This window comes from Rutilus rutilus, assembly GCF_951802725.1.
Source record: "Rutilus rutilus genome assembly, chromosome: 17".
Classification (NCBI taxonomy): Eukaryota; Metazoa; Chordata; class Actinopteri; order Cypriniformes; family Leuciscidae; genus Rutilus; species Rutilus rutilus.
In genome coordinates, this window is record NC_140230.1 from 34872121 (window position 1) to 34900085 (window position 27965).

Sequence of the window (27965 nt, forward strand, 5' to 3'; positions counted from 1 at the left end):
AAATGTGTTGCTTCTTTCCTGTTTTGTCATCATAGATACATGCATGTGTCAAAATGACATAATGAGAAATAGCTCTAAAGACTGGAGGAGCATCACATTGACACTTCTGTGATACTGGACTGATTTAGTAAGGTATCAAATATTTTGCTTCTATATACAGTATATATATATATATTTATATTTATTCTAGATTGATTTGTGATGATTCTTTTGAAGATCAGGTAATTTGTTTTTGCAGTTTTGGTCAGAAAATGACAATCACAATGACTGCATGTGGAACCCATATTTTCCACATGTAATTTTCTGTAATGAGGATTATTAGAATGCAATACTATATATACACAAACATATGTCGTATTTCATTAAAATAATTCATTATTACATACACTCAGTAAAGACAATCACATATAGAAATATAGTTTCCCTAAATACCTGATAATATGTGTTGTGTGATATTTACAGGATACACATGAAATGGTAAAAGTATTTTAAGGGCTTATTTTTTCATTGCTGGTGAGAAGGAAATATTTCTTTAAATGTTAATTTGAAATGTAAATTGTTCGGACACATAGATGTTGCTAAAGTTGCTAAATATGGAATGCATGTATTTGTTTCTGACTTGTTGAAATGTTAGCGCTGGTTAATTTTCTAATAATGTTTATAATATTTTAACTGACATAAATGTCACTTCACTTATATTTTCCATTGCACTGTCTGGTTTTCCCCTTTAACAAGTTTCCTATCTTTGACTGGTAATGCAAACTGAAAATTAAATCATTGATTTATAGATCATATACTGTAAAATCTACAGTTGACCAGTCTGGAAGTGTTCTAGGAAATGTATTTCAAGTAATAATATATTGTTAGTAGCTTGTAATTTATTAGTTGCTGTGTAGATACTCCAAATACCCAGGTGTGAAAATGCATCACCTAATCATGCACTTTGATCTCTGTATGTGCATTGCGGAATTATTTTTTTCACAGTCACATCTGAATGTGTGATATGTGTAAATGCATTTCCTGAAATGCTTTGTTATATACTAAGAATTTATTTGATAATATCCTAAATATACTGCATATTATTATTATTATTGCAAGCATAGATGCATATTTAGCACAGGTGTTTAGTTTAGTCAGTCCGATCTGTGTTGAACTGTTTTTATTGCCATTAATAAGTGATTCTCATGTGTGGTAAATTATGTTAATGAGAATAACTCCTTGTAAAGCAATATTTTACTGATACTAAATGCAATGAAACGGGGGTTAAAACAATGCAAAACCTTTGCTTGCTCTGTCACCAGATGGAGTTTGGGTTCCTTGCCACTGTCGTCTCTGGCTCGCTTAGTTTGGCACACTTAATATTCAACAATATTATTGATCATCTGACTGTACTGACACTGTTTTATGAAAACTGAACAGAGCTGGATGATGACATCACTGTTTTCTGCAGAACTGCTTTAAAGATGAAATTAACTAATTTAATTATTTATTATCTTTACGACAGAACTGAATCAACCCTGAACTGACGGTTTTTTGTTTTTGAAACAATGTTTTTGAAACGAAAAAAAAGCTTGTTGAATTGCTCTACTTGGAAAAAAAAATATGCATTGCATTAACCCTGCTTGCATTTTAATGCATTGTATTTTTAAGGGCTTGCATTTTTTTATGGGCTGAAATTCAACGTGGTTGTTTATTTAAGCTGTGAATATTTCAATTCAAAACATTTCACACACGTTTTCATTATTAAAAATTAAATAATCCATATTCACCTTTCAGATTTCACTTCCAAAATACTCATTCTGTTTAAAAATACAACCTATAATATTCGACAGGCAATTTTCGGTACATTTTATTTCACTTCCACAAATTCAGTGGTTCAAATTCGACAGAAAATTCAACATTTGACATCCGGGAACGGCAGGAATATCATTAGATTGCCGATTGATAATCTCCATCTGTTAGTCGACCTCACCAGCAGTGCAAGCGGCTGTTGACGAAGAAAACCACAGAGCAGTGGTTCACCAACTTTTTACACCAACTACCACCTCAGAAGATATTTGGCTCTCCAAGTACCACCATAATGACTAATATTAAAATACAGAGGCGTAGTAACTATTCAGCTACAGCTATGCACAGCTCAAAAACGAGGCAGTTTTATTTCTAATAAGAATATTTATTATTGTCAGCCACTTTAAACATTGTAAAAACACAGTTTGAACATTAACACTGCACTGTGCTGCTTACATACAGGTAAATAAAAAACTTGAATAAAGATTAAATGAAGATGTATTGTACTTAAAGGTGCATTGTGTAATATTTAGGAGGATCTGTTGACAGAAGTGCAATATCATATACATAACTATGTTTTCAGTGGTGTATAAAGACCTTACTTGATGAACCGTTATGTTTTTATTACCTTAGAATGAGCCATTTCTATCTACACACACCGCGGGTCCCCTTACATTGAAATGCACCACTATGTTTCTACAGTGGCCCTAAACGGACAAACGCGTTTCCTCACTATGTTGTTCTTCGTGCAAAGAAGCTAGCTAAAACACTGACAAAATAACAATAATGTTCGCAATAACATATTGTTTTACTGAATAATTTTTCATATTTTGCCGCTATGTGAAAAAATCCAGCAAAATGTGCCGGCGCGTTTGTCGCCCCCAGAGGATTAACTTTAGCTTAACCATAAATTGTGATTAAAATATATATATGATCACTCACATCAAGACGCCGCTGCGGTGGTGGAGTCCATGCAGGAGGAGCAGCGTTTGGCACTGCGTTGCTTTTCAGCGCGAGCTGTGTGGAGAAGCCCATTTCCACCTCTATTGCGTTGGAGAAGCAATCCCGCGTAAAATGCAGGTTGCACACTTGAGCTCTAGGCAGGAGCTCACGGTCTTCCAGGCCAAGTGCATGCAACCATTGGCGCTTAATTTCGAGGTAGCTCGTACCAAGGGCGTGGTGAGCTGGAACCTGCTTACGTCACGTAGTACCGCTTACGCCACGCAGTACCGCAAACATCCAATAGGAAAATTCAACTGCAGTAGCCACAGTTCAACCTGAAGAGGGCAGCACTCAGACGTTTTTACACGAATAGTTGTGATATATGACAATCGCTCAGAGCGTCCGTCTCTGGCTCAGCGCCAGCCAACTAATCACACCGGTGTGATCGTAAGTGCGAAATTCAGTGATTCCGCTGCGTACCACTAGAGGGAGCCTCCACACTTTGAGAATAGGACTTTAAGCCAGAGGTTCTCAAACTTTTTTCGTCACGCCCCCCTTTAAACCTTTTTTAAAAAGTGGTCCCCTAATACTGTATCTTGAGTCTCTTTCCCGAAATTCAGCCTTGGTGCTTGGTGCCAGTCCCACAATGAGCTTTCCTTAGAACGTGCCATTTCTGTGTCTGTAGCTTTAAATGCTAATGAGTCAAATCAAGTCACCTTCATTTATTTAGCACTTTTAAAGGGATACTTCAGGATTTAGCATTAAGCTTTGTATCAGTAGGAAACCTGTAGTATTTTCGAATTACCGTGCTTTCATCCCTCATGTCCCCCTGAGACGAGAGATTTATGTATTTTTTTGTCTGGAAAGAAAATCCTCTGATGACGCAAAAATCATCATTTTGCGTCATCAGAGGATTTTTTGGCCAGAGGCTAAAGACTACAGCCAGTAGTAGGGGCTGTCCCGCATGTTTTCAACCTGCCCATAGAGGGTGGGATCTCACTCACAGAATGTACACACAGTGTCAGCCATCTTTTATTTGGAAGCTAAGCTAACGGGTTCTTATTCTGTGGAGAAAGCTGAGTAGTAGGGGTTACCATCCTCTTTTTCCCGGACATGTCCGGCCGTCGAGATCGTCCAAAATGTCCGGGATTCGGCTTTTGCTTTCTGCAGTCGCCATTCATTATTTACATGCACACCTTTTGTTTCAATCTAACTGAATTCATTCCGATTGGTGAATCTGAATGTAGTGTTTACATGAACACTAAACAAGTGATCATTTGATGTGCGTTTTACCATTGCTAAGAAAATACCCGCTCCTCCGTGAGAGATATGAGACCGGTGCGTAAAAAAAAATACATTTTCTGGCTTTTCTCATTCTAGAAGGCTCCAAATTCAAAAATAATTTCACATTTCTACTACATAAATGACCCAATTTAAATACACATTCATCTTTCCAGAGGTGAAGTATCCCTTTAACAATATGAATTGTTCCAAAGCAGCTTTACAGTGATAATAGGAAATTACAGTAACAGAGATTGTTTTGGCTTTACAGCAGCTCTAGGATAAAGTTATTGTCCAGCTAAAGTTAGTTTTGATTGATTGATTCACTTCCGTTGCGAAGATCATTAGTTATTAACTTAGAATAGAAGAAGAATAGAATAGAATGAGGCATTTATATAGCGCTTTCATATGTACTACTGTACACCCAAAGCGCTTTACAGTCATATCAGGGAATCTCTCCTCAACCCCCACCAGTGTGCAGCATCCACTTGGATGATGCGACAGCAGCCATAGTACAACGGCGCCAGTGCGCTCACCACACACCAGCTACAGGTGGAGAGGAGAGAGAGTGATAGAGCCAATTCAATGTAAGGGGATTATTCGGAGGCCATGATTGGTAATGGCCAATGGGTGGAATGAGGCCAGGAGACCGTGGTTACACCCCTACTCTTTACCAGAAGTGCCATGGGATTTTTAATGACCACAGAGAGTCAGGACCTCGGTTTAACGTCTCATCCGAAGGACGGTGCTCTCTGACAGTATAGTGTCCCCGTCACTACACTGGGGTGTTAGGACCCACACAGACCACAGGGTGAGCACCCCCTGCTGGCCTCACTAACACCTCTTCCAGCAGCAACCTGGTTTTTCTCAGGAGGTCTCCCATCCAGGTACTAACCAGGCTCAGCCCTGCTTAGCTTCAGTGGGCAACCAGTCTTGGGCTACAGGGTGATATGGCTGCTGGCAACTTAGGGGCCGCTAACACAACACCGTCTAACAGAAAACCCTCAACGCGCTCCGGCCGCCCATCCACACAAAACAGTGCCTGGTGGCTCAAGAGCGCACTCCCGGAAGTAGGTTCCTATGGTTCCGATGGCTCTATACCGCTTCTTGGCGTGAACTTTACATAGACGGGATAGTATGCAGATGCACTTGATGTAACAGAAGAAGCAGATGAGGAAAGGAATGAGGAAGAAAACAAAAAAAAGCTCCAGGCGAACCGACAGGAGGATCTTGAGCTGTTCGTTGGTGAAATTTTCATAGCGGAAATAGGTTCCGGAAATAGAGGTGCAAACGAAAAAAATCTATTTGTTGTTATTTTTATATAGAGCCAAGGGTGAGAATCTTAACATACATCGGTTAAGTATTTAACCGTGAGCCAATTTGATTTCTGCATTGTGCGTATGTATTGCTCTTGCTTGAAGTCAAAAATATGAAACAAGATTAAAATGCTTATCTTAAATTAAATCTTTTATTTTTTTCTCGTACAGGTTTGCATACTTGGCATCTACAGTGACAATGAGTCACAATGGGATGTGGACGGTAGGTCTCAGTAACCTGGTGTTAGGTGTCTACGGATTCACGTTGATCATTGGCCTTCCCGCCAACATCTTGGCTCTTTACGCCTTCTTCCAGAAGGTGCGGCAGCGCTCCACCCCGATGGACGTGCTGTTACTCAGTTTAACCATCTCTGACCTGATCTTCCTCTTTTTCCTGCCGTTTCGCATGGTGGAGGCGGCCAACATGAAATGGACGATGCCGTACTTCCTCTGCCCGCTGTCGGGATTCGTCTTCTACTCCGTCATCGCCAACAGCACCTTACACCTGATGGCCATCAGCGTGGAGCGATACCTGGGTGTAGCTTTCCCCGTTAAATACAAGCTGAAACGCAACCCTCGAAATGCCGTGATAGCCAGCGTCATATTCTGGGTGGTTTCCATGTTGCACTGCAGCGTCGTCTACATCATGCAATACCAACACTATTTGAACCCCAACTTAACTGATCCATCCAAGCGTAACACCTGTTATGAAGAATTCACAGCCGAACAGCTCAAGATCCTCCTGCCGGTTCGCCTGGAGCTTTTTTTTGTTTTCTTCCTCATTCCTTTCCTCATCTGCTGCTTCTGTTACATCAAGTGCATCTGCATACTATCCCGTCTATGTAAAGTTCACGCCAAGAAGCGGTATAGAGCCATCGGGATGGCGTTGGGAACGCTTCTGGTCTTCGTCATCTGTTTCATGCCCTTCAACATCTCACATGTGGAGGGATTTGTCAGAGGCTATAGCAGTAAATGGAGACAATATACTCTCCTCACCAGCACGCTGAATGCATGTCTCGACCCTTTCATATTCTACTTCTCTTCTTCAGCACTCAGAGAGACTTTCAAGAAGGTGTTTCAGGAGCTGGCGAGGCGGCTGCTCCCTCCCTGCTGCCGCTCGACTCTCTGCTGCCCTTTATTCAACCGTGGGAAATCAGATGAGAGAACCCAGAGCTCTGATGACAGCATCCGCTAACATATCAAGCCAGGTTTTGCATTGGTTGATGTGCTTTGCCTGCATATGCATCTTCAATGCATGCCATTCTATTACGCCACCGTGACCCAGTGCTTTATGGATGGACAGAAGAGGAGCAGCTTAAAAATGGTTTTCGGAAGAGAAAATCAAGCATGATTGCCCCAATATTTGACTTAATTCTTCTTAGCAGCGCAATTTTATTCGCAATGAAATGAAAAGCTTGACCAGTTTGTGAAAAAATTACAGTCCAAAATCCAACATTTGAACTAATATGCAATATTTACTTACAGCAATGATATAAACGTCAATTAAACAAAGCTATTTGTTACAAATTTTTCAATAAAATTTGTGATTATGCTTCTGTTCTTTATTCCTCCATTCTGAACCATTAACTCATTGCGAATTAATACTGTTTATTTATTTTCTACGCAACACTCGAATATGAATTGCTTGTGTAAGGGTGGATTCCTGCAGTGGTTCAGGCTGCAAGACTGCCGAATGACTAAAGAAACGTTATTAGCAAGACGGTAGAAAACTGTACATTTCTTGTCTATTCCACCCACTGCCACTTATACCAACGACGGAAATAAGCGCAGTTACAATAGCTTAATATGTGGGAGAGCGTTGCTATTCACCTTATTTTTAACGGAAATACGGACGCAGCCAGTTGACGGTATTTTGTGCGAGACTTCCGGTCAGGCACTTCCGGTCACTGGCGAGCTAACTCACTTTAGTGTTTTAATCATCGAAATCATTGACATTTTAATCATCAGGCGCCCTACGACTGGCGACACACTGGCTGCGTGGCGTGAGCGTGGCGTTTTCTATGTCTTTGCACACCAGAAACGTGTCTGACGCGGCGCTGCTGCGGCTAGGTGACATGATAAGCCTCATTGGTGATATATTCGACGGGAGAGAGTTGTGGAAGGCCTATATGTTAAACATAAAAATATAGCAGCAAAGACAACGTCGGCAGTATTGACGGCAAATTAGGTTACAGAATATTTCGTTCTGTATTGACAGGTGCAATATTAGAAAATCAAAATAATATTTTTTAATTGCATTTGTCAAAACCTAAACTTTCAAACATCAAAATGTCATTTATTAATATGTATTCATCTCAAAATGACATACAAATAATTGTTCCTATTCTATTTTGCCTGGTAACGCTTCCAAAACGCTTGCGTGTTGCGTGAAAAATAGGCGTCGATTCTATTTCTAGCATGCACGCGTTTGAGACGCGTGTCACGCAGGCTGTGTGCAAGCTCTAACCTGTTAACATGGGAGCCGAAATAAAAACGGACACGCACGCAGCCAGTGTGTCGCCGGCCTGATCCCTTCACCTGTGGTTAAAAGCTTTACATTTGAAGAAACCACCGAAACGACCGCATGTTTGTTCTTTTCATTTCGTGAACACAAGACCTACAGAAGACCACCCTATAACAGAAAAGTGGCTGGGCTATGAAGTCTCAATAAAAACTCTAAGGAGAAACAAAATCATTATAGTAACCCCTGTATTGAATTAGTCATCATGGCATAATGGCATGATGGCGTTTATTTTTGTATGATTTACAATTATTTATAGCCATCTATTTATTGCTATCCTGTGCTTTGGTTGCATTCTGATGGCATTATTAATAAATTTGACATGACAAAATACCTCCATAGATATATTAGTCCAGCGCTGTCTCGACGGTGTTTAGGGCGGTGCTGAAGGCGCCGGCGAAGATTTGGCAATCTGCCAGCTAGATACATGAGTGTTTTCAACCAGGTCCGGTACCCGAACTGGGTGAGGCGGGGCTTTAGTTCTTTGTTGTATTCATCTGCTACGTTATGCGTAACATTTTTCTGTCAATTCTGCATAATCCTTCGCGATTGATATCGTTAGTTAGCCCAGGGAAGCGAGGAAACGGAAGTGCCGCACAAAAACCGGATACTGAACCCATATTTACTTCCGCGTTCGAAAATAAGGTGAATAGAGAGTGACGATATTGTATTGTAATAGGTAGCACTTCAAAGTCAATAAAAAATCATCAAAACTAGTTAGCACATTAGTTGTAATTGAAAAGGTTTAATGACAAAATATGGTTATGGTTACACTTAAATAGTTACAAAATAGATGCATGAGATGATGATAACTTATATTATTAATTGTAACCAACATATATGAAAAATGTTGCCTGAGAGAGAGAGAGAGAGAGAGAGAGAGAGTAAGAGGAAGGAGGAGGTAAAGAGAGAGAGAGAGAGAGAGAGAGAGAAAGAGGAAGGAGGAGGTAAAGAGAGAGAGAGAGGAAGAGGAAGGAGGAGGTAAAGAGAGAGAGAGAGAGAGAGAGAGAGGAGGTAAAGAGATAGAGAGAGTAGGAGGAAGGAGGAGGTAAAGAGAGAGAGAGAGAGAGAGAGAGAGGAAAGAGGAGGTAAAGAGAGAGAGCCCCAAGAAAGGGACCTAGAGAATAAGAGAGCCAGAGCATAAAAGAGACAGAGCAACAGTTTCAATCTTCTCTTATCCTTTCTCTGACCATGTGACTAAAACCCAAATGTGAGACATTCAAACTGACCAATCAGATAATTACACTTCCCCCACCGTACTAAAGGTGTGACAATTCATCGACCCCCAAAGTACAAACATATTGGCCTACAGGCCTAGATCACTATCAGAAACCTCTGTGCCTTTAGGAACTCCAAATGGTCCTTGTGGCAGAAAGAGGGGGTGGAAACAGTAAAGCAAATATCTTTGTTCATCTAAAATATCTTGGATTATTTTCAATCCTACACTTGTTTTTAACTTGCCATCTCTTTAGATACAGACCAACACAAATCTGTTCCTGTGATGTCACTTCCTGTCCCTGTTCGGAGTTATACAGCGTGTGAAGGTAGTTTGATTTCTAATGAAATATATTTTATCTGTTCTCTTTATAATGGCTAATAATTCATGTAATTTATTATCACATAATCATCACTGCTCAACCTCAAACACATTTGTCATCTAACAACCCCTATGAATGTTTTCAATCCGGTTTTCGCACCCTCCACAGCACTGAGACAGCACTTCTTAGGGTTGTCAATAGCCGCTTTCCGACCGGAGGAACCTTTTCACAGTTCCTAGAACTATTGGCTAAAGTACCCGGATGTCGGCGTGTTCGCACCGCAGGAACTAGGAACGATTTTAGTTCTAGGAACTCCATTTGGAGGAACTAATTTAGGTCCTACTTCAGAGTAGGGTCTAAACCAGCACTATAGGAACTACCCGTGACGTTAGTGTACGCTGATTGACCGAACGCACGCGGAACACCAGCACCCGCCATTTTTAAAACAGCTAGAATGTAAACACACAGATTATAGCCTATATATTTACTCCAGAAACTATCTATACAAACAAGGAAACCAGTGATAGATGGGTCTCTAAACCTTTATGCTGAAGAGAAAATCCAACGCAACTTTTGAGGGCAAGCCAAACATGATTATGTTTATCTGCCCAGCTAGCAACACTGGACATCAACCACACGGCGTAGGCTAATAACCTTTTTTTTCATATACTGTCTACTTTCTATAACAGTTCTATCTAATAACATATTAAACAGTACTGTTAGACAGATCGCTAACTAATAAACACAGAGAATGCGAGCATTGTTTGCTCTGGCGTTCTCAGCGCCGCCAAAATAAAGGTCCGTTGCGCCGTCAAAATAAAAGTCACCGTGCTTGCGTCACTCCCTTACCCCTCCTACTAGTTCCTATGGCCACTTGGCCAGTGCGAACGCAAACAGCAAAAGTGAGTTTGGGGGAGAGTAGTTCTTAGAACTGTTTATAAGTGGACAGTTCCTAGAACTAAGTTCCTGTAACTACTTGGTCGGAAAGCGGCTAATGATCTCCTTAAGGCCACTGACTCCGACTCCAACCAGTATTCTAATTCTTCTAGATATTTCCTCTGCATTCGACACAATCTCTCACAGTATTCTCATCTCACGACTCTCTGCTCTTGGTATTTCTGGAACTGCCCTATCCTGGATCACCTCCTACCTGTCTGGTCGCCAGCATTACATCTCTATCCGCCAGGCTAAGTCCACTACTGCCTCTGTCCCACACGGTGTTCCCCAGGGCTCTGTCCTTGGGCCTCTTCTCTTCATCATCTACATGCTCCCATTAGGTAACATCATCCGTCATCATGGCTTTAACTTCAATTGCTACGCAGATGACACCCAACTATACATCCATTCTCAACACAATGCTCCTTTCCCCACTAATTCCACATCAGCTTGTACTGATGATATAAATGCTTGGATGACCAGTAATTTTCTCAAACTCAACACTGATAAAACAGACCGACTTCTTATTCGTTCACCTCAAATTACATCCAACCTTGGTATAATCTTTGATTCCTCTCTTTCCTTCCTTCCACACATCTCCTCGCTCACTAAGTCTGCCTTCTTCACCTTCGTAATATCGCGCGCTTACGTGCATATGTGAATATCAGCGATGCTGAGAACCTAGTTCACGCTTTCATCACTTCACGGCTTGACTACTGCAATTCTCTTTTCTATGGCTTATCCAATTCATCAATAAATAAGATCCAATATTCAGAACTTAATACAGAATTATTTGTATTGTTTCTAAGTCATGTTTATTTGTACTTTATTGTTAAGCGACCTTGAGTTTTCTGAAAGGCGCTATATAAAATAAACATATTATTATTATTCACATACACACATTTCTACTCTCACACACACTTACATTCTCCTTTCACATACATACATTTCTAATATGCATGCACACACACATACATCCTCCTTTCACATACATTTCTACTCTCACACACACTTACATTCTCCTTTCACATACATACATACATTTCTAATTTGCACACACACATACATCCTCCTTTCACATACATTTCTGCTCTCACACACACACATACATTCTCCTTTCACACATATTTTTATTTTTTGGTATCCATTACTTCCTCTTTAAGCAGGAAGTCACACTCAGACCAAGAAATACAGACTTGCTCAGCTCTTCATCACAACTTTACAATGATGCTATTCAAAGAAATCCAGTTTTCTTTTCAAGTACAGTTTTTACTTTTGGGAGTAAGCAGCAATGAACATGAAATCAGACACATTTTTAATAATGTGCTGTAATGTACTGACCAATTTCAAAGAGAAGCAGATTATTTTGTGCATGATAGGCTGCACTGAGAACTCTGTGATCACATTCAAACCCTGTGTGGATTTCTGTCAGTCTCAAGATTTGTTGAGGATTCAAGAAATAGAGCAGCAGTAAATACATTGGAGTCCTTATATGGATGTCTAAATGTAGTACGGACTGCTTATGAATCCAAACAAAGAATAAGGTCTGAGAACAGTTATGTCCTGTTGCACACACAGAAGAGGCTGTTTTTCTGGTGGCACATAATTTTTATTTCTGTCACACAATCTGCAATCTGCAAATTCAATCTGCAACACTACAATCTGCCAATTCAACAAAGGCAACAATAAATTAGTTTTTTTCTTCACAGTGTTGAAATAGCTGGCAGTGTGACTTCTACATATCAAAAAGTGAAACGCTCTTTCAATAAACTCACATTACACATTTATCTGATACTGTATGGTCACAGAAAATGAAACAGTGTATTCCACTAAATAATACATTACTGACATTAACAATTCAGTAATCAGACTAGAAAGCTCAATTAAAGGGTTAATTCGCCCAAAAATTATGTCATTAATGACTCACCCTCATGTCGTTCCAAGCCCGTAAGACCTCCGTTCATCTTCGAACACAGTTTAAGATATTTTAGATTTAGTCCGAGAGCTTTCTGTCCCTCCATTGAAAATGTATGTACGGTATACTGTCTATGTCCAGAAAGGTAATAAAGACATCATCAAAGTAGTCCACGTGACTACAGTGGCTCAATCTTAAAGGTACAATATGTAAGAATTTTGCATTAAAATATCCCAAAATCTCAAGGCCAGTGTTATATATTTTGTTAAGTTGATTACTTACAATATCCCAAATGTTTCCAACAATTTTTAAATCGTGAGAAAATTGCGATTTTAACCAAGGAAACGGGGCGTTAGAGCAGGGGGGAGCTGGGAGTCGCCAGTCAATTGCGTCACATCCGCGTTACCCTCGGTTTCCGCTCGTACTGCGTGGAGTCCTGGACAAATGCGGAAGTTGTAGTTGTAGCGTCTATCAAGCAACAAACGTTAGCTTGTTTCGTGCTGTCGTTATGGAACACAACACAATTATTCTTTACCGATTGCAGCTGGTTCTGTCGACAAAGTATGCTTAATTTTATATTTTCCAAATGTAGCATTCGGTAATAGTTATGTTTATGTAAGGGAAGTATTATTGCTTTAGATTTGTGTTTAGTTTATTGACATTGTTTATCACGTCTGGTGTTTATGGCCATGTAAATAAACACAGCATGTGTTATACATAAAGATTAATCAGTATTTTGGCAAATGATGTGGGTATGTTCGAATGTACTTTTACAACAATTGTTTAGAACACGTAAAACTGCGCCGCGTTATCACAACAGTGAATTCGACATAAAGTAACATCTATGATAACCATTTTAGTATTAAACCTTACTTTTCTTGCGGTTAATTCATTTTAATGAAATAAAAGTGTGATGAGGTACAAGAGTCAGGAAGGAAGAAGACAGGGGTCGGCGTGACTGGGACTCGTACTTTATTAAAATAAAGCAAAACAAACAAAAGTCGCGCACAACGCGCATTCACCGTGGCAACCGCGACGGCACAAAACAGTTCAAGAATGAGAGCTCGGATCCATCGGTTTTCTTTCTCTGCGTCCAATTTTTTCTTCAGTCTCTCTCTCTCGTTCCAGCGCGCGGCTTATAAGCGGTCTCTCCACGCGGATCACTGCAATAAGACACAGGTGTTCGTCATTTGCACTTGACCTACTTGCGTCCCTCTTGTCTCTTCTCTCTCCCATTACAGACCGCGCTGAACCACGCCCCCCTCGCCACAAAAAGCATGTCATTAAACGCAACATTTATAAAAATAGAACTTAGCCTCATCCATGAACATGATTTTTCGATTCCCGTCTGACTGATTTACATCAACGGTGGAGTTTAAAACGGTTCCCATCATTCCACGCTCCTTCACATCGTCATCAAGCTACGCCGTTGTTGTTGTTTGGAATGTAGCGCCCTCTAGCGGCAGAAAATTCTTGCATATTGTACCTTTAAGTTTATCAAGCGACGAGAATACTTTTTGTGCGCAAAAGTAAACTTTATTCCACTATTAATTTCCTTCTCTCTGGGCCTCGAGTGAGTTCACGTAGTGTAATAGCGTAGCGCGTCTGTGTTGTACGTCACACGCATCACACACATGACCAGCGTCGGCCAATAGTGAGCCTACGTGTGACGTCCAACACAGAAGCGCTGCGCTATTACACTACGTGAACTCACTCGAGGCCCAGAGAGTCCCCCCGATTGCCCGCAAGCTTCTCCTCCTGTCCATACGGTAATCTCTCTACTGTGCGACAGAGAGTCGCGTGGTTATGACGCAATCGTTAGCCTATTTTTACAAAAACGGCTTCTACGGGGCCATAACGTAAGATACAAGGTAATGGAGCCTTTTATACATTGTCGTGTTTCTTTAGAAATAAATAATGGACAAATGGAGTCTTTAAACGCCTCAGATGTAAAGTTATTCGCTGTCAAAGTGACGCCAAAATGAATGGGAGTCAATGGAATGCTAACAGCAGGTGGGGGTCGGCTAATCAATAGCGGCGCCCGGGGAAGCTTAACATTTTTATGAAACATTGGCCCCCTATATGCTCATCTGCTACATGCATTTATTATTTATAATATTAAATGTATACTTTGAATACATTTGCATAAGAATTAAATGTATAAATGTGTGCGTAAAAATATACAAGAGTACAAAATGTAGGCTGTGAATGTGCGTTAAAAATGTATGAATATAAGAGTACAATTTTAAAATTTGTGTTACAAAATATGGGAACATAAGAGCAAAAATATAAGTAGAAAGGAGAATGTAAGTGTGTGTGTGTGTGTGTGTGTGTGTGTGAGAGTAGAAATGTATGTATGTGAAAGGAGAATGTATGTGTGTGAGAGTATAAGAATGAATTGTGGCTTGTTTGGCTCTTCATACTGTTTTGTTTTCAGACAGTTTAATAAAACTCTATTACAAACGTTACTGTCACTTATCAATGGCAGTGTGAAGTATTGGAGTTCATATGGAGTTCATTCATATGCACAGTTGCTAGTCAACAAGAACAATGAAGTGTTACGTTTTGGTTGAAGCACAGGAGGAGGCAGGATCCAAGTGCAGGATCTTTATGTAAATAAACTCAAAACTTACAAATACAAATGCAGACTCGGGACAACCACCATAGTGCAACGATGAGAACTGACAAAGACTGAACTAAACACAGGGCTTAAATATACAGACAGACAAGCTAAATAGGATCACAAGGGGGCATGGCTTATAAGAAACTCATGGGGAGACTAATCAACATTAAACATAACAAGGGACTGCAAAACATGGAACAAGACTAAGGAACACAAGTTGAAAACATCACAGAGATGTTACAGAGAGGCGGTACAATTTAACAACGCTCAATCCAACCATCGCGGCCTTCGAAGGCATAGCCTTTGAATTGGGACACAGCCAAAGAGACCATGGTGCCCTGAAAAGAAGGAGCGAGACATTATGTCACAACTGACGCTATGGGGAAACTCCCTTTCTCTGAAATGCTGAAGTGTGTGTAGGGGTGTGTGTGTGTGTGTGTGTGTGTGTGTGTGCAGGCAGCATCACTGAAGTCAACTAATTCTCACAGCGAATTCTCATTAAGATGTTTGTAGAAGAAACTTCCCTCTTTGACTTTCAACAACAATCCATCTTGTAGTTTCAAGCGCTGAGTAAAATTAATATTAGTTCAAAGTGCATGCATTCAGAGATGTCTGCAATGTACAGAAAAAGCATTCTGTGGTGTTTAAAAAAAAAACTCACCTCTCTCAGTGAAATGACAAATGTGTTTCTTTTTTTTTTTTCTGTCTTGTCATCATAGATACAGCATGTGTCAAAATTACACAATTACACAGAGCTCTGAAGACTGGAGGAGCATCACGTAGTCACTTCTGTGAAACCGGACTAAGGTATAAAACATTTTGCTTCTATATCTTTTTTCCAGATTGGTTTGTGATAAATATATTTTTAAGTTTTTTATTTTGTTTTGCGGTTTTGGTCAGAAAATTACAAATCTTCTCTGATCAACAGGCTATAGAAAAAATCATGTGGAACCCATATTTCTAAATGTAATTTTCTGCACCAAGTTTTATGCAATAATGATTATTAGTACACAAACATACAGTATATGTATTATATGTACAGCATATTGTATATGTACAGTATTTTTTATTTTTTTTTACTCGTCACGATTTGATATATATCACGATACTGAAGGTGCGATACTCCAAGACATGATAAAAGGTTAACAAAAAATGAACTGTTGATTAAAATGCAAAATTTGGAGTTACACTGTGGGTGTAAATGAATAGGCTTGGACTTGTTGCTGATAGCCTAATGCACAGGACAATGGTGACAAAAGAATAAAAATATTCATGATTCTGAAGCTGAAAATACAAAACTATTGTAGATGAATATGCTTGCACTCTGTCACTGACTAGATATATTTAACATAGGCCACTTTTTACTGGTAACATCAGGCATTTGGCATTATCAGGACCCACAAATATTCCCCCAATGCATTATTATACATTATATTCAACATTATATGTAGTAGTTTAATGTAGAACTGACACTAAAACTCAGAATTTTTTTCTCACACAGTAATTTTTATTTTGGGTGAACAATACATATTGTCACTATCAACGCTTGTCTGAAGTTCCCGAATCATTGGTTCCCGTAAGCCAATCACATAACGTTTGGTTATGGCGTGTGTTATGCGCATGCTCAGCCGCATCTAACTTCCACTGTAAACACATGTAGTACGATGCGAAAACAAAACCATCGAGCGAAATACCGGAGTGAACATGGCTGTGAACGACTTTTGCAGATTATGTGAAGTAAATCTACGCATCCACGGTACAATCAGCGTCTACGTCACGGCTCTCAGCCCGCCCTCTGTTCGTTGATTGGCCGGCTGTTTTCAGGCCGGAGGAAAACGGAAAGCTATTACGCTGTCTCAGACTGAGTACAGAAGCGAAATGAAATTGAGCGGAAGTAAGAAGTCTGACGTAGTCAGGCTATATTGTTACACCCCTACATCCTAATAATTAATTATTACATAAACTCAGTAAAGAAAATCACATTTAGAAATATGGATTTCTCAAATACCAGATAGTATGTGTTGTGATATTTACAGTATACACATTAAATGATAAAAGTATTTTAAAGGCTTATTTTTCCATTGCTGATGAGAAGGAAATATTTCTTTAAATTTACTAATTTATCTTTACATTTACATATCTAAATTTTAAATTAAAATGTTGCTAAATATAGTATATGTATTTGTTTCTGTCTTGAAAATTTAACTGACATAAATGTCACTTCACTTATATTTTCCATTGCACATCTGGTATTCCCCTAGTTTCCCATCTTTGACTGTGTCACCATTGTGTTCATGGACTTTGTTCAGTTTCCCGCCACTAGTCTGTCTCCCTGGTTACCATCATTAGTTCATCTGTATCGCCTGTGTCCTATCAATTACCATCATCTGTGTTTGCTATTTAGTCCCTCCTGTTCACTCTGTCTGTGTCCGATCTCAGTTATTTGTAAGTGTGTGTTGCTCAGCCTGTTTACCTGTCTTCTGGATTATTATTAAAACAATGTATTGGAAATTATCTTCTTTGCCTGCCTTCCAGCAATCCACCGTGACAGACTGGTAATGCAAGCTTAAATTAAAAAACATTGATTAATACATGTAGACCATACACAGTCATCATGATGCAGCTGACCAGTTTGGAAGTGTTCTAGGAAATATTTTGTTAGTAGCTTGTGTTGATTGTAATTACTTCATCAGTAGTTGTATAGATATTACAAATACCCTAGTGGTGTGAAAATGTATCACCTAATAATGCATTTTGATCTCTGCATGTGCATCAGTAATAACACCTGCACAAGTGAAATATTCCTAAATGCATTTCCAGAGATGCGTTGTTATATATTTCGAATTTATTTTACAATATCCTAAATATACAACATGTTTATTTATTATTGCAAGCATAGATGCATATTTAGCACAGATGTTTGGTTTAGTCAGTCCCATCTGTGTTGAACTGCTTTTATTGCCATTAATAAGTGACCTACTTTCCAAAAATAGGATTCTTTACTACCTTAAAGCTCCATTGTGTGGTGAAGATACTGCTGGATTAGATACCAATGCCTGTAGAGGACAATTACGTCAATGAGAATAACTCATCGTAATGCAATATTTCACTAGCCTGGATGCCAGCCGAACTTAGCCCCGCCCACAAAAATTTTAGGTCGGGAAGTTCGGTCTGGACTCGATCCGTTTAGGAGCTATTATGCCCGAACAAAAATTGTTCGGACCAATCAAATTGTCAGGGCGGGCTTTATACGATGATGGACAGATGAGCAACGTAATCATCTACGTCTAGGTCACCAACGAGCGCTTGGGTTGAATTCGTTATGACTGCCGCTGGAGAACTGAGATTTCACGAGTTCACACTTACAAATAAGTCAGATAGAATAAATGCATATTTGGCTTGCTGTCCGAGGAGAGGCTCCGGGCTCGGTATTCGGCCCGAACCCAAAGTACCCCCCCCCTCATTCCAGGCTGTGGAAGAACAAGCCGAGAGTGAGTGGAGGGATGCTGAAAACTGTCAAGGAATGTTAGGTGAGTTGACAGAGTGAATATTATGTTTCCTCTCATGCTGATAGGGTAGACATGGTGTTTGATGACAAGTTGATTGGATTGATTAGCCTATGCGAACGTGCTCCTGCCGAACTTTGTTTATGAAACATGATGTGTAGATTCCGCCATCGCGTCTGTTATAGAAGATATCGACAGCGCATTAATTTTAAAAGAGGAACAGAGAACCGCGATCAAGGCATTTGTCGATTGGAAACATGAATGAAAACTTACTCCGTTGCTCTGATTGGTTGTAGGTCTATCCAATTGAGTGCAGATGCATTTTCCTTCCTGGTTCGGTTGAAACACGCCCCATAATCAAAGCTCAATGGAGCAGTATCAGACTCATATTCTGACTAGAATCTGAGTATGACGACGTCAGGCTAATATTTCACTAATACTTAATGCAATAAAACAGGGGTTAAGACCAGGGCTCAATTTGAAGGGGATGCGTGGGGATGACAGCCCCATTGTTGAAAAAAATGACAAAAAGCATCCCCTCTGTAAAACCACCATCCACCCCTTAACACAGTGATCTCAAACTCAATTCCTGGAGGGCCACAGCTCTGCACAGTTTTGCTCCAACCCTAATCAAACACACCTGATCCAGCTAATCAAGGTCTTCATGATTACTAGAAACTTACTTGTAGGTGTGAGTTGGAGCTGGTTGGAGCTAAACTGTGCAGAGCTGTGGCCCTCCAGGAATTGAGTTTGAGACCACTGCCTTAACATCTCAATTAGTTTAACGGTGTTGTACATGTAAAACTTATCACGCAAATGAAAAATTCTCTACGTATGATAATAGGTTGGTTTCACGTGACGTCACGTTGCTGCTTCGCGAGAGCTCGAAATTCAGATGGAGGGCAGGAAGTGAAATAGCTGAGGATCTTCCCGTCTGAAAAAATGCCCATGTTTTGTGTAGTTTACGGCTGCTCCAATCGTTCTAACCGAGAAAAGGGAAGGGGGTTTTATAGAGTACCAAATATTGTCATTCATAAAGGTGAGAAATGTAAAAAGCTCACAGAACAACACCGTAAAAAGTGGATTTTAAACCTACATCTGCGGTCGGGAGGAGCAGAGTCTGTTAATACCTGTGTCTGCAGGGACCACTTCGTCGGAGGTATGTTAGCTAGCTAACTTGTTTTTTGTGTCTGTGATTATGTAGCATTAGTTTGTCGTTAAATGCTCATTTACTTAGTAGTGATTATTAAGTTACCGGTAATCTAATATGGACTTCATTGGGACTTTTTAGGCTGTCCTAGCGCTTTAGGTGACGTTGAGTCGGTAGACTGGGCTCCGACGGTCAACCTTGGTTACCAAAAAACTACGCTTCCAGACTTTTATAGGCCTTCATTTGCTGTCTGCTGTAGTACGATGTCTGAAGGACCAGATAGTTGGTGATGTCAACAAAATCTTTAAGTTCTAATGAAAACTCACTCATCTTCATAAGGAACGGGTCACGTCCAACATATCTGTTAATTAACTCCTTGTATCTATGTCTTGAAACTGGATCTAAATCAATACAATACGGACTCTCTGCAACGGTTTCCTCCATAGACGAATTCTCCATGTTTACTTCCTGCCCTCCATCTAAAATCACGCCGCCTTCGCTCGTCATCATAATCACGTGACTGAAACCCAGCTATTAACAAATTATAAAGTATGGCGATTGGCCAATCAGAAGTCAATGTTGTAACGAGCTGTGCGCAAAGTCACGCAAGCTTTCGTCATTTTTCACGCTGTTCAAAATGGCCAAGAGATCTATTTCAAGAGCTATTGACGTTCTTTAAAAAGAGGAGAACAAAATGTATGATAATTCTTTGATTAGTGTTTAAGGACATTCACTTGACATAACATTAGGAAGAATAACGAACATAGCTAAAGTGCGTTGATTAACACCATGTCCGAGCGACACGACGACACAAAGGACAATAATGCCCATTATAATCAGTGATACTGTCTACACTAGATGTGGCGTGACTCAACAAATCCCCAACAGTAAACTGATGTTCAATTCTATTTCTGACATACTCAAAGTGCTCATGCTACTTCTGACATGAAAAATATGGATTTGGAACCTTTGCTTTGTCGTGTCCAGTGTAGACGGCCTCAAGCTGAAAGACTACCAGTAAAGCCGCGTTTCCACCGCAGGAACTTTCCCCTGGAGCTAGGGACTTTGGGGTGGTACTCGGTGTGTTTCCACCGCAGGAACCAGTGTCTAAATGAAGTCCGAAAGTCTCATAAACATCACATATATTTGTTTCTGCTATTGTATTATCCTGAGCGCCACTGTCAACTTTAAACGTGTGTTTGTGTCATTTCTGCCCTACTTTCACTTCAGCAAAAGCTGCATCTCTTTTTAGCCTGCATGCCCTTTGTCACAGTATCTATAAAGAGCTCATCTGTCTTTCCTGTGGCAGAGGCGTCTGAAACAACACACTTTCCTGTTGTATGATATAGGGGGAATCCGCATATGTGGGACACTTTCTGATAAGCTTTCATTGGCATTTGAAAGTATGTGCCAAAGGCATAAAGATAAAGATCTCCACTGCACAATACAGATATTACACTTAAATGCTTCCTCAAACACATATAGACCTTAAAACAGAAATTTCCAGGAGTGACTGATAAACTGGGACATATACATTTAATTTTAAATGTAATAAAATGCTAAATGACAATTAGCCTAAACTTACTTTATCTTATCTGATAAAATAAGTTAATCCTATTACCTTTATCCTATTACTCAGATGTTTTTAAATCTTTGGATGTCAGTGTTGTTTGGATGTTCTTAGAAATATATGTTGTGTTCTACAGAAGAAAGAAGGTCATGTGGGTTTGGAAAGACCAAAATGTGTATTTTTTTTTGGGTGAAGTATGCATTTAAGAGGAAATTTGCATTTGTTTTTTGTTTTTTTTTAACCTTCTGATGTAAATCAAAAGAGGCCACAAGATGGTGCCATATATAAGTTATTGTGAATAAAATAGTTCAAGAAACCTACCACACAATATTAGATGAATTTTTGACACTTTGCATTCAGACCACTAGAGTTTAGGGTTAGTAGATATACATATTTTTCAGTAGATGTAATATTGTGTCCTCTAACAGCTCAGCATGAGTTCAATGGCATATCTACTCATCACTAGATAAAGGAAACAGTGGTTTTGTTTTGAAAAAGTAACCCGAAAGAACTAGATAGGAACATTTTTCTACCACTTGGCAGATTGCAAAAATGTTGCTTGGGAACTATTAAGGGTGTTTATTAGGCAGGTTGCTAAGACATATAATGTGGTATTTGCTAAGCAGTTGCTATGTTGTTTTGAGTGGTTGCAAGAACATCGCTATGCAGTTGCAATGGGTGCTTGTTATGATGTTTCTTGGTGGTTGTGGATTGCTAGAGCGTTCCAAGCGGTTGCTAGGGTGTTCTGAGTGGTATGGTATCTGCTTTAATGCAGGCATGGTAACTAATATAGTTATCAATGTTTTGAACAGCCCTCAGCTATAACAAAGACATTAGTTTTAAACATCATTCTAAATGTAAAATAATATGAGTCCACACTACAACTATACAACTATAACGATAACTGCATAGAGGAATGATATCGCTTGGAATCAGTTTCAGAAGTTTTTTTTTTTTTTTTTTTTTCGCTGATGAGCGATAAAAACATTGAGAGCCAATCAATACATCAGAATCCATCCTGCTTTAAATGGCTGGAGCATTTAAAGTGGCAGCATGTGCTTAGAATAAACAGAACATTGTCGTGCGGATGCTAATATAGGCTACTTATTATTGTTATAGTTATCTTTATAGTTAACATTCTTGGTGTGAACGAGCCTTAGCAATAACGATGTAGTTTAAAAAAAAAAAATTCTAAATGTAAAAGAATAGCAGAGTCCACACCCAGGGCCGTAGGCAGGGTTTTATAAGCACGAGGTCCCGAATTTGAGGTAGTTTGGGGGGTTCGAGGGCTCCCCAGAGAAAATGTTGATTTCTCTGAGCATTTCAAGACGTTTGAAGACCAATAAATAAATAGAAATATGGAAAAAGAGCTTTAAAACAATGTCAGTAAGCAGTATATTATTTGTCAATACCTGCTCTCTCCTCATCTCCTTCACTCTTCTTTATCTCTCAGTCTCCTTATCTTGCCTCGTCTCTTCCCCTCCTAAAGCTCGAGCTTTGACTGAAAGTCTTTTCATTTTCGTCTGTCAGTAAAGAAAGTAAACATAGGGTCAACTGATATTTAGCCTAGCACTATATGTTTTAGTAATAATTTTCTTAGACAAGTTTACTGAAGGATACAAACGCTACAAATAAGTTTATCAAATTCATTCACAACTGTTAACGTTAATCTGAATCCTAATCTGATGAAAACGGCTTCGTTAATGTTTCTTGTCCCCTCACATTGACATTTACTAATTATTACATTATATAAATCACGTTAAGGCCTATTTTCAATTAAAAACGGCGAAATTAGACAAGTTTATTAGTAAGTTTACCTTAATATATTTGTCGGTCGTTTAACATTTCTATCCAAGTTTATTAGTTTACCTTAATATATTTGTCGGTCGTTTAACATTTCTACCATACACCAGCTGTCAAATATGAAATGTTTAGTTTAGCAAATATTACTTACATCAAGCACTTTATGACCGTTAAATGGGCAGTCGAGATCGAGAACATAAAGCCCGCCTACTTTGATTTGATTGGTCATCTCAAATATTTTGCCGTTGTCACACCGACAGACCAATGAGGCAGCTCAGATGAGAACAGCACTAAAGTAGTGTCAATACTTATTTTTAGGCAATTATTTACAACATTTATTATTTACACCACATAAAAATACCCAGGTCTGGACCTCGGTGACCTCATAGCTGGCTGTGGCCATGTCCACACCACAACTAGAAGTTATAACAATAACGGTACACAGAGGAAATCCTGCTGATGAAAGATAAAAACATTCAGCCAATCAGAAACCGTCCTCGAGCTCGACCATTAAAAGTGGCGCATATTTATAATAAACAGAACAACATGGTGCACTGATGTGTATGATAATAGTTATCTTTATAGGTGTCGTTCTTGGTTTGAAAGAAAGATCTTTAAAGGGACCCCAAAGGCACCCCAAAATAAAAATTCTGTAATCATTTACAAAGTTGTTCCAAACCTGTATGAGTTTCTTTCCTCTGCTGAACACAAAAGAAGATATTTTGAACAATATGGGTTACCAAACAGTTTATGGACCCCCTTGACTTCCATAGTATGGAAAAATACTATGCTATGGAATACTATGGAAGTCATTGGTGCTGCCCCACAACTTTTTGGTTACTGTCATTTTTCAAAATATCATCTTTTGTGTTCAGCAGAGGAAAGAAATTCATTCATTTTCATCTTCGGGTGAACTATCCCTTTAAGTTTAATACAAAATAAATAAAAAAAAGTAGTAGCCACATTTCCCCCATTTGTGTATGGTGCTTGTTTAAATCAGTAATCCTGATTTTAAACTTGAGCAAACATCACTAAAAATACAAACATGGCTAATGAGACGGTCGTTGCACAGTATTGGTGATGTCCTGATTGATGAGGCCGTTTTGCTGATGCACAATCATCACGGGATCAATCAGCAGTCCACGCGGTGCGCATGTAAATGCCATTCAGAAGTGTCTTTTTGATAAACATGGTCCTGTTCATTCACAGACACAGCAGATCTCCGGGTAATTATAGGGCGAGATGCAGAACAGGACAGTCTAATTATCACATAGATTCATCTTTCAGCACACGGGGACAAGGCATATCTGCTGAAATGTCAGAGGAGGCGGTGCTGATTGCCACCATCTGATTAAACGGCAGGCAGATATTCATTGTGACATGATGAGCCTGTCACATTTAACTTCCTCTCACCTTCACCTTCGTTTTTGAAGAGGCTCTCTGTGGCTTTTTCTGCGTGGCATGAAGTGGGGGAGAGCGGGGCACTACGTAACACGGGGCTAGTTGTAACACACTTGTTTTAAATACTTCCACACATGCTAGCATGACGAAACTTGGTGTATTTACTAGTTGCCATATCAACACTGAATATGAGAAAAAATATATAGAAAAAATTACACACAAAAAAAAAAAAAAAAATTGGAAGATATTCATAGACATTTATTAAACCATAGCAAAAGTTAATTTATTACTTAAGTAAATTTTTCATCTCTATTTTTTGTGTTTATTTAAAATTAGACATCTTATATTATTTTAATCTCCAATACGTTATTTAACGGTTGATATAGTTCTTTAATGCCTCGCTATAGCAGAAGACACTAGCAGGGTTTAAATCCCAGTTGTGCAGGTGGGGCATGTTGTCACACTGCGTTACAATGTGCCCCTATTCGAATTATGCTATTCTATTTTATACTTTTTTTAATTCTATTGAGAAAACATGAGAAAAAATTGTGAATAAAGACTGAGAGTCAATGCTCAGAAATGAGTAATTATTAATATGTTTTGAACTATGTTGTATAGCTGTGTTTTCCTGTGTTCATAGTCAAAACTCAAAAATGACTTTATATTTAATTATTAAAAAATGGCATTATTTTATATGAAAAAGTTAATAATTTTATTTTATTGAGAAAATATTTTAGTTTGTCTTGTATGTTTGTTTGATTAGATCAGATAGCATTTTAAGCTGTCATATGGTCATGTTACAATGTACCCCTCACAAGTTACAATGGGGCATGTTGTCACAACTCACTTCCATTCTTTCGGGGGGTATATCAAGAAAAAAGTATATACTGTATTAATAAAACAAAACCACATAATTGTACTAGATGTGTGAAATTAATGTGGGGAAAAATAAATACTCTGAACCTTAAATAGATTTACACAAACTGAGAAAGTCAAAAAGCGTTACTTTGTGCCCCGCTCTCCCCTGCTTCTGGATGTCTTTCTCAATACTTCCCTTCATGTACAGAGTGAAAAGCAACGGTCCTAGTACTGAGCCTTGTGGTACTCCATACTGAACTTGTGATCAATAAGACATCTCTTAATTTACTGCTACAAACTGATAACGGTCAGATAAGTATGATTTAAACCATGCTAGTGCAATTCCACTAATGCCAACATCATTTTCGAGTCTATTTAAAAGAATGTTGTGGTCAATAGTGTCAAATGCAGCACTAAGATCGAGTAACACTAATAGCGAGATACAACCACGATCGGATGATAAGAGCAAATCATTTGCTCTTATCACTATAGATCATAAGTAACTTTGCAACTCCATGTCAAATAGCAGTCAGAGTATTAGTAGACTATCTGCTTAATATCTGCTAACACTTTATTTTTATGCTTCCCAACAGATAGACTAGATGTAACTTTGCAGCAATTACGTCAACTTATACAATGTCAAAGTGGACCATCTAAATAAAGTATAAAAAATAAGAAGAAGAATTCTAAACAACTTGTGTGCTTATTCTGAGCTATTTGAAGCCTTGTGTTTCCCGGAATTTAAAATGAAAACTGTCAGTAATTTATTGCTGTGGTTTTTGATTAATCATCTAATCGTTTGTGTTCCAGCTAATCTCAAAATCGCCTGATCGTGGTTATTCTAGCAAATCTAAAAATGTTTAAGTTAACCTCAATGACCCGTTTAAATTTCAATCACATTTTGCCATCCAAATAAGTGCTTAAAAAAATGCCATAAATATTATTTAAAAAATACACAAAGATAGTCAAATGTCTTCCTTTATATGAAATGAAGACATTGTGGGTTTAATAAAACTGCATTATTATATTATATTATATTATATTATATAAATGTATTGTAAAAACATTAAGTTTCACAGCATTAAAACATAAATCATACTGCAATATTATATTAGCCTATATGTTGTTATGTTATATCATATATTGTTATATTATATTGTATCATTAAAACGTAAATCACAGGCCTATTATATTATTATACACTGCCTGGCAAAAAAACGTCACTGTTTGGATTTGAATAGGCAAATGCTTAGAGTCTATGATTGGATCATTATTGCAGTGATTTATAATGTTTCTTGCATGTTATATGTTTGGTAACAGTTCTTCTAAACCTAACTGATGGAGTGTGTAGCTTTTCATTTCTTAAACAACCATGTAGGAAGAAACATCATGGCTATATTCCAGGATGACAATGTCCAAACAACTCTTACAGAGTGCTTGACTCTTGCATTGTCAATACATGTTGTGATGTTATTTCCATCAAGAGGTGCATCTTGTATTGACAATGCAAGAGTCCAGCACTGTGTAAAGACTCCTCCAGCACATCCCAAACACTTTCAATGAATTTAAGAATTTAAGGTCTGAACTCAGAAGAGACAATGTCTGATGACGTACATTCCTAAAACAACAGCAATTATACTCTACACAGGTCACTAACCTATACGTCATCATGTCAGGTTGAATGATTCTGATTGGTTAAGACACAGATAAACAATTCCACATATGGTTGTCCGTCAGAATAATATCTCCATTGATTATCTGGATGACAGATGGTTATTTCACCTCCCCTGCATGCCAGTTGTTCACCTCACAAACGTCAGGTCCTGTAACAAAAGAGTGAACACACACACACACACACACACACACACACACACAAGATCTTGAAGCTCCGCCCTATGTGCCGGGAGCAGCAGCTCATTTGCATTTAAAGGGACACACACAAAACGATGCGTTTTTACTGACCCTCAAAAAGGGACAACTTTAACATGCTATATAAAAATATCTGTGGGGTATTTTGAGCTTAAACTTCACACACACACTCTGGGGACATCAAAGACTTAATTACATATTGTAAAAAGGGGCATTATATCACCCCTTTAAAACGTTGCGGGGCTTGGAAAGATGTTGATAGAAGAATATCATTATACTGAATATCAATATACTGAGAAGGTTTTTTTTTTTATGTTTTCTGTTACATGGTAAAGTATATGTTACATGTGTATAGTTAAAATGTAATAAAATAATAATAATAAATCATGATCGTGACAGGCCTATAATGTACTTTTATTTACCCATACACACCCTTTACACCACATAGGTTTTTTTTATTTAAGGAACCAGTGTTATTTTAGTATTATTTTTATTTTATTTCATACATTTTGCATTGGCTTTCGTTTTTATATTTTCTCATTTCAAGTTGTAATAATTGTATTAAAAAAATAAAAAAATAATTTAGCTTTAATTTATATTTATTTCAGTTTTATTTAAAATAACACAAGTGCAAGGAACAAAACTCTTCACAATTTGAATATGTGCATGCAGGGATGAGATTGGATGGCAGGAATGATTTGAAGTTAATATTAACTGTTCCTCACATAAAAGCCATATCATATCATATGAGATATACCAAGGAGACTTGAAATGTAGAGCACGAGTCATTATGAAGCACTTTTATGGTTCGTTTATGGTGTTTTGTTGTCCAGATTCAATCCTCATTTCATTGTATACTGGAGAGTGTTTCAGCCAAACTCTTTCTTTTGTTTTACACAGAAGCGCTGTACGGGTGTGGAACGACATTAGGGTGAGTAAATAATGACC

The 27965-nt window shown here is 38.6% G+C and overlaps 1 protein-coding gene across 4 annotated transcripts; it reads left to right on the plus strand.

The window, feature by feature from the left end:
- The first annotated feature begins 60 nt into the window (after positions 1 to 60).
- Positions 61 to 27938, plus strand: LOC311276325 (free fatty acid receptor 3). 4 transcript variants are annotated; one of them, XR_014625054.1, is made up of 5 exons: positions 69 to 132; positions 5499 to 6535; positions 9321 to 9392; positions 15580 to 15667; positions 27918 to 27938. XR_014625054.1 is itself a non-coding variant. In XM_084385941.1 (2 exons), exon 2 carries the CDS (start codon positions 5527 to 5529, stop codon positions 6520 to 6522), a length of 996 nt encoding a protein of 331 aa, XP_084242067.1. In that variant the 5' UTR covers positions 61 to 132; positions 5499 to 5526; the 3' UTR covers positions 6523 to 7408. The 4 variants fall into 4 exon arrangements, 1 of the variants encoding a protein (XP_084242067.1); XR_014625055.1 differs by lacking the exon at positions 27918 to 27938 and adding an exon at positions 10573 to 10663 and having other exon boundaries at positions 15580 to 15613; XR_014625056.1 differs by lacking the exons at positions 15580 to 15667; positions 27918 to 27938 and adding an exon at positions 10436 to 10455.
- The last annotated feature ends 27 nt before the right edge of the window (positions 27939 to 27965 follow it).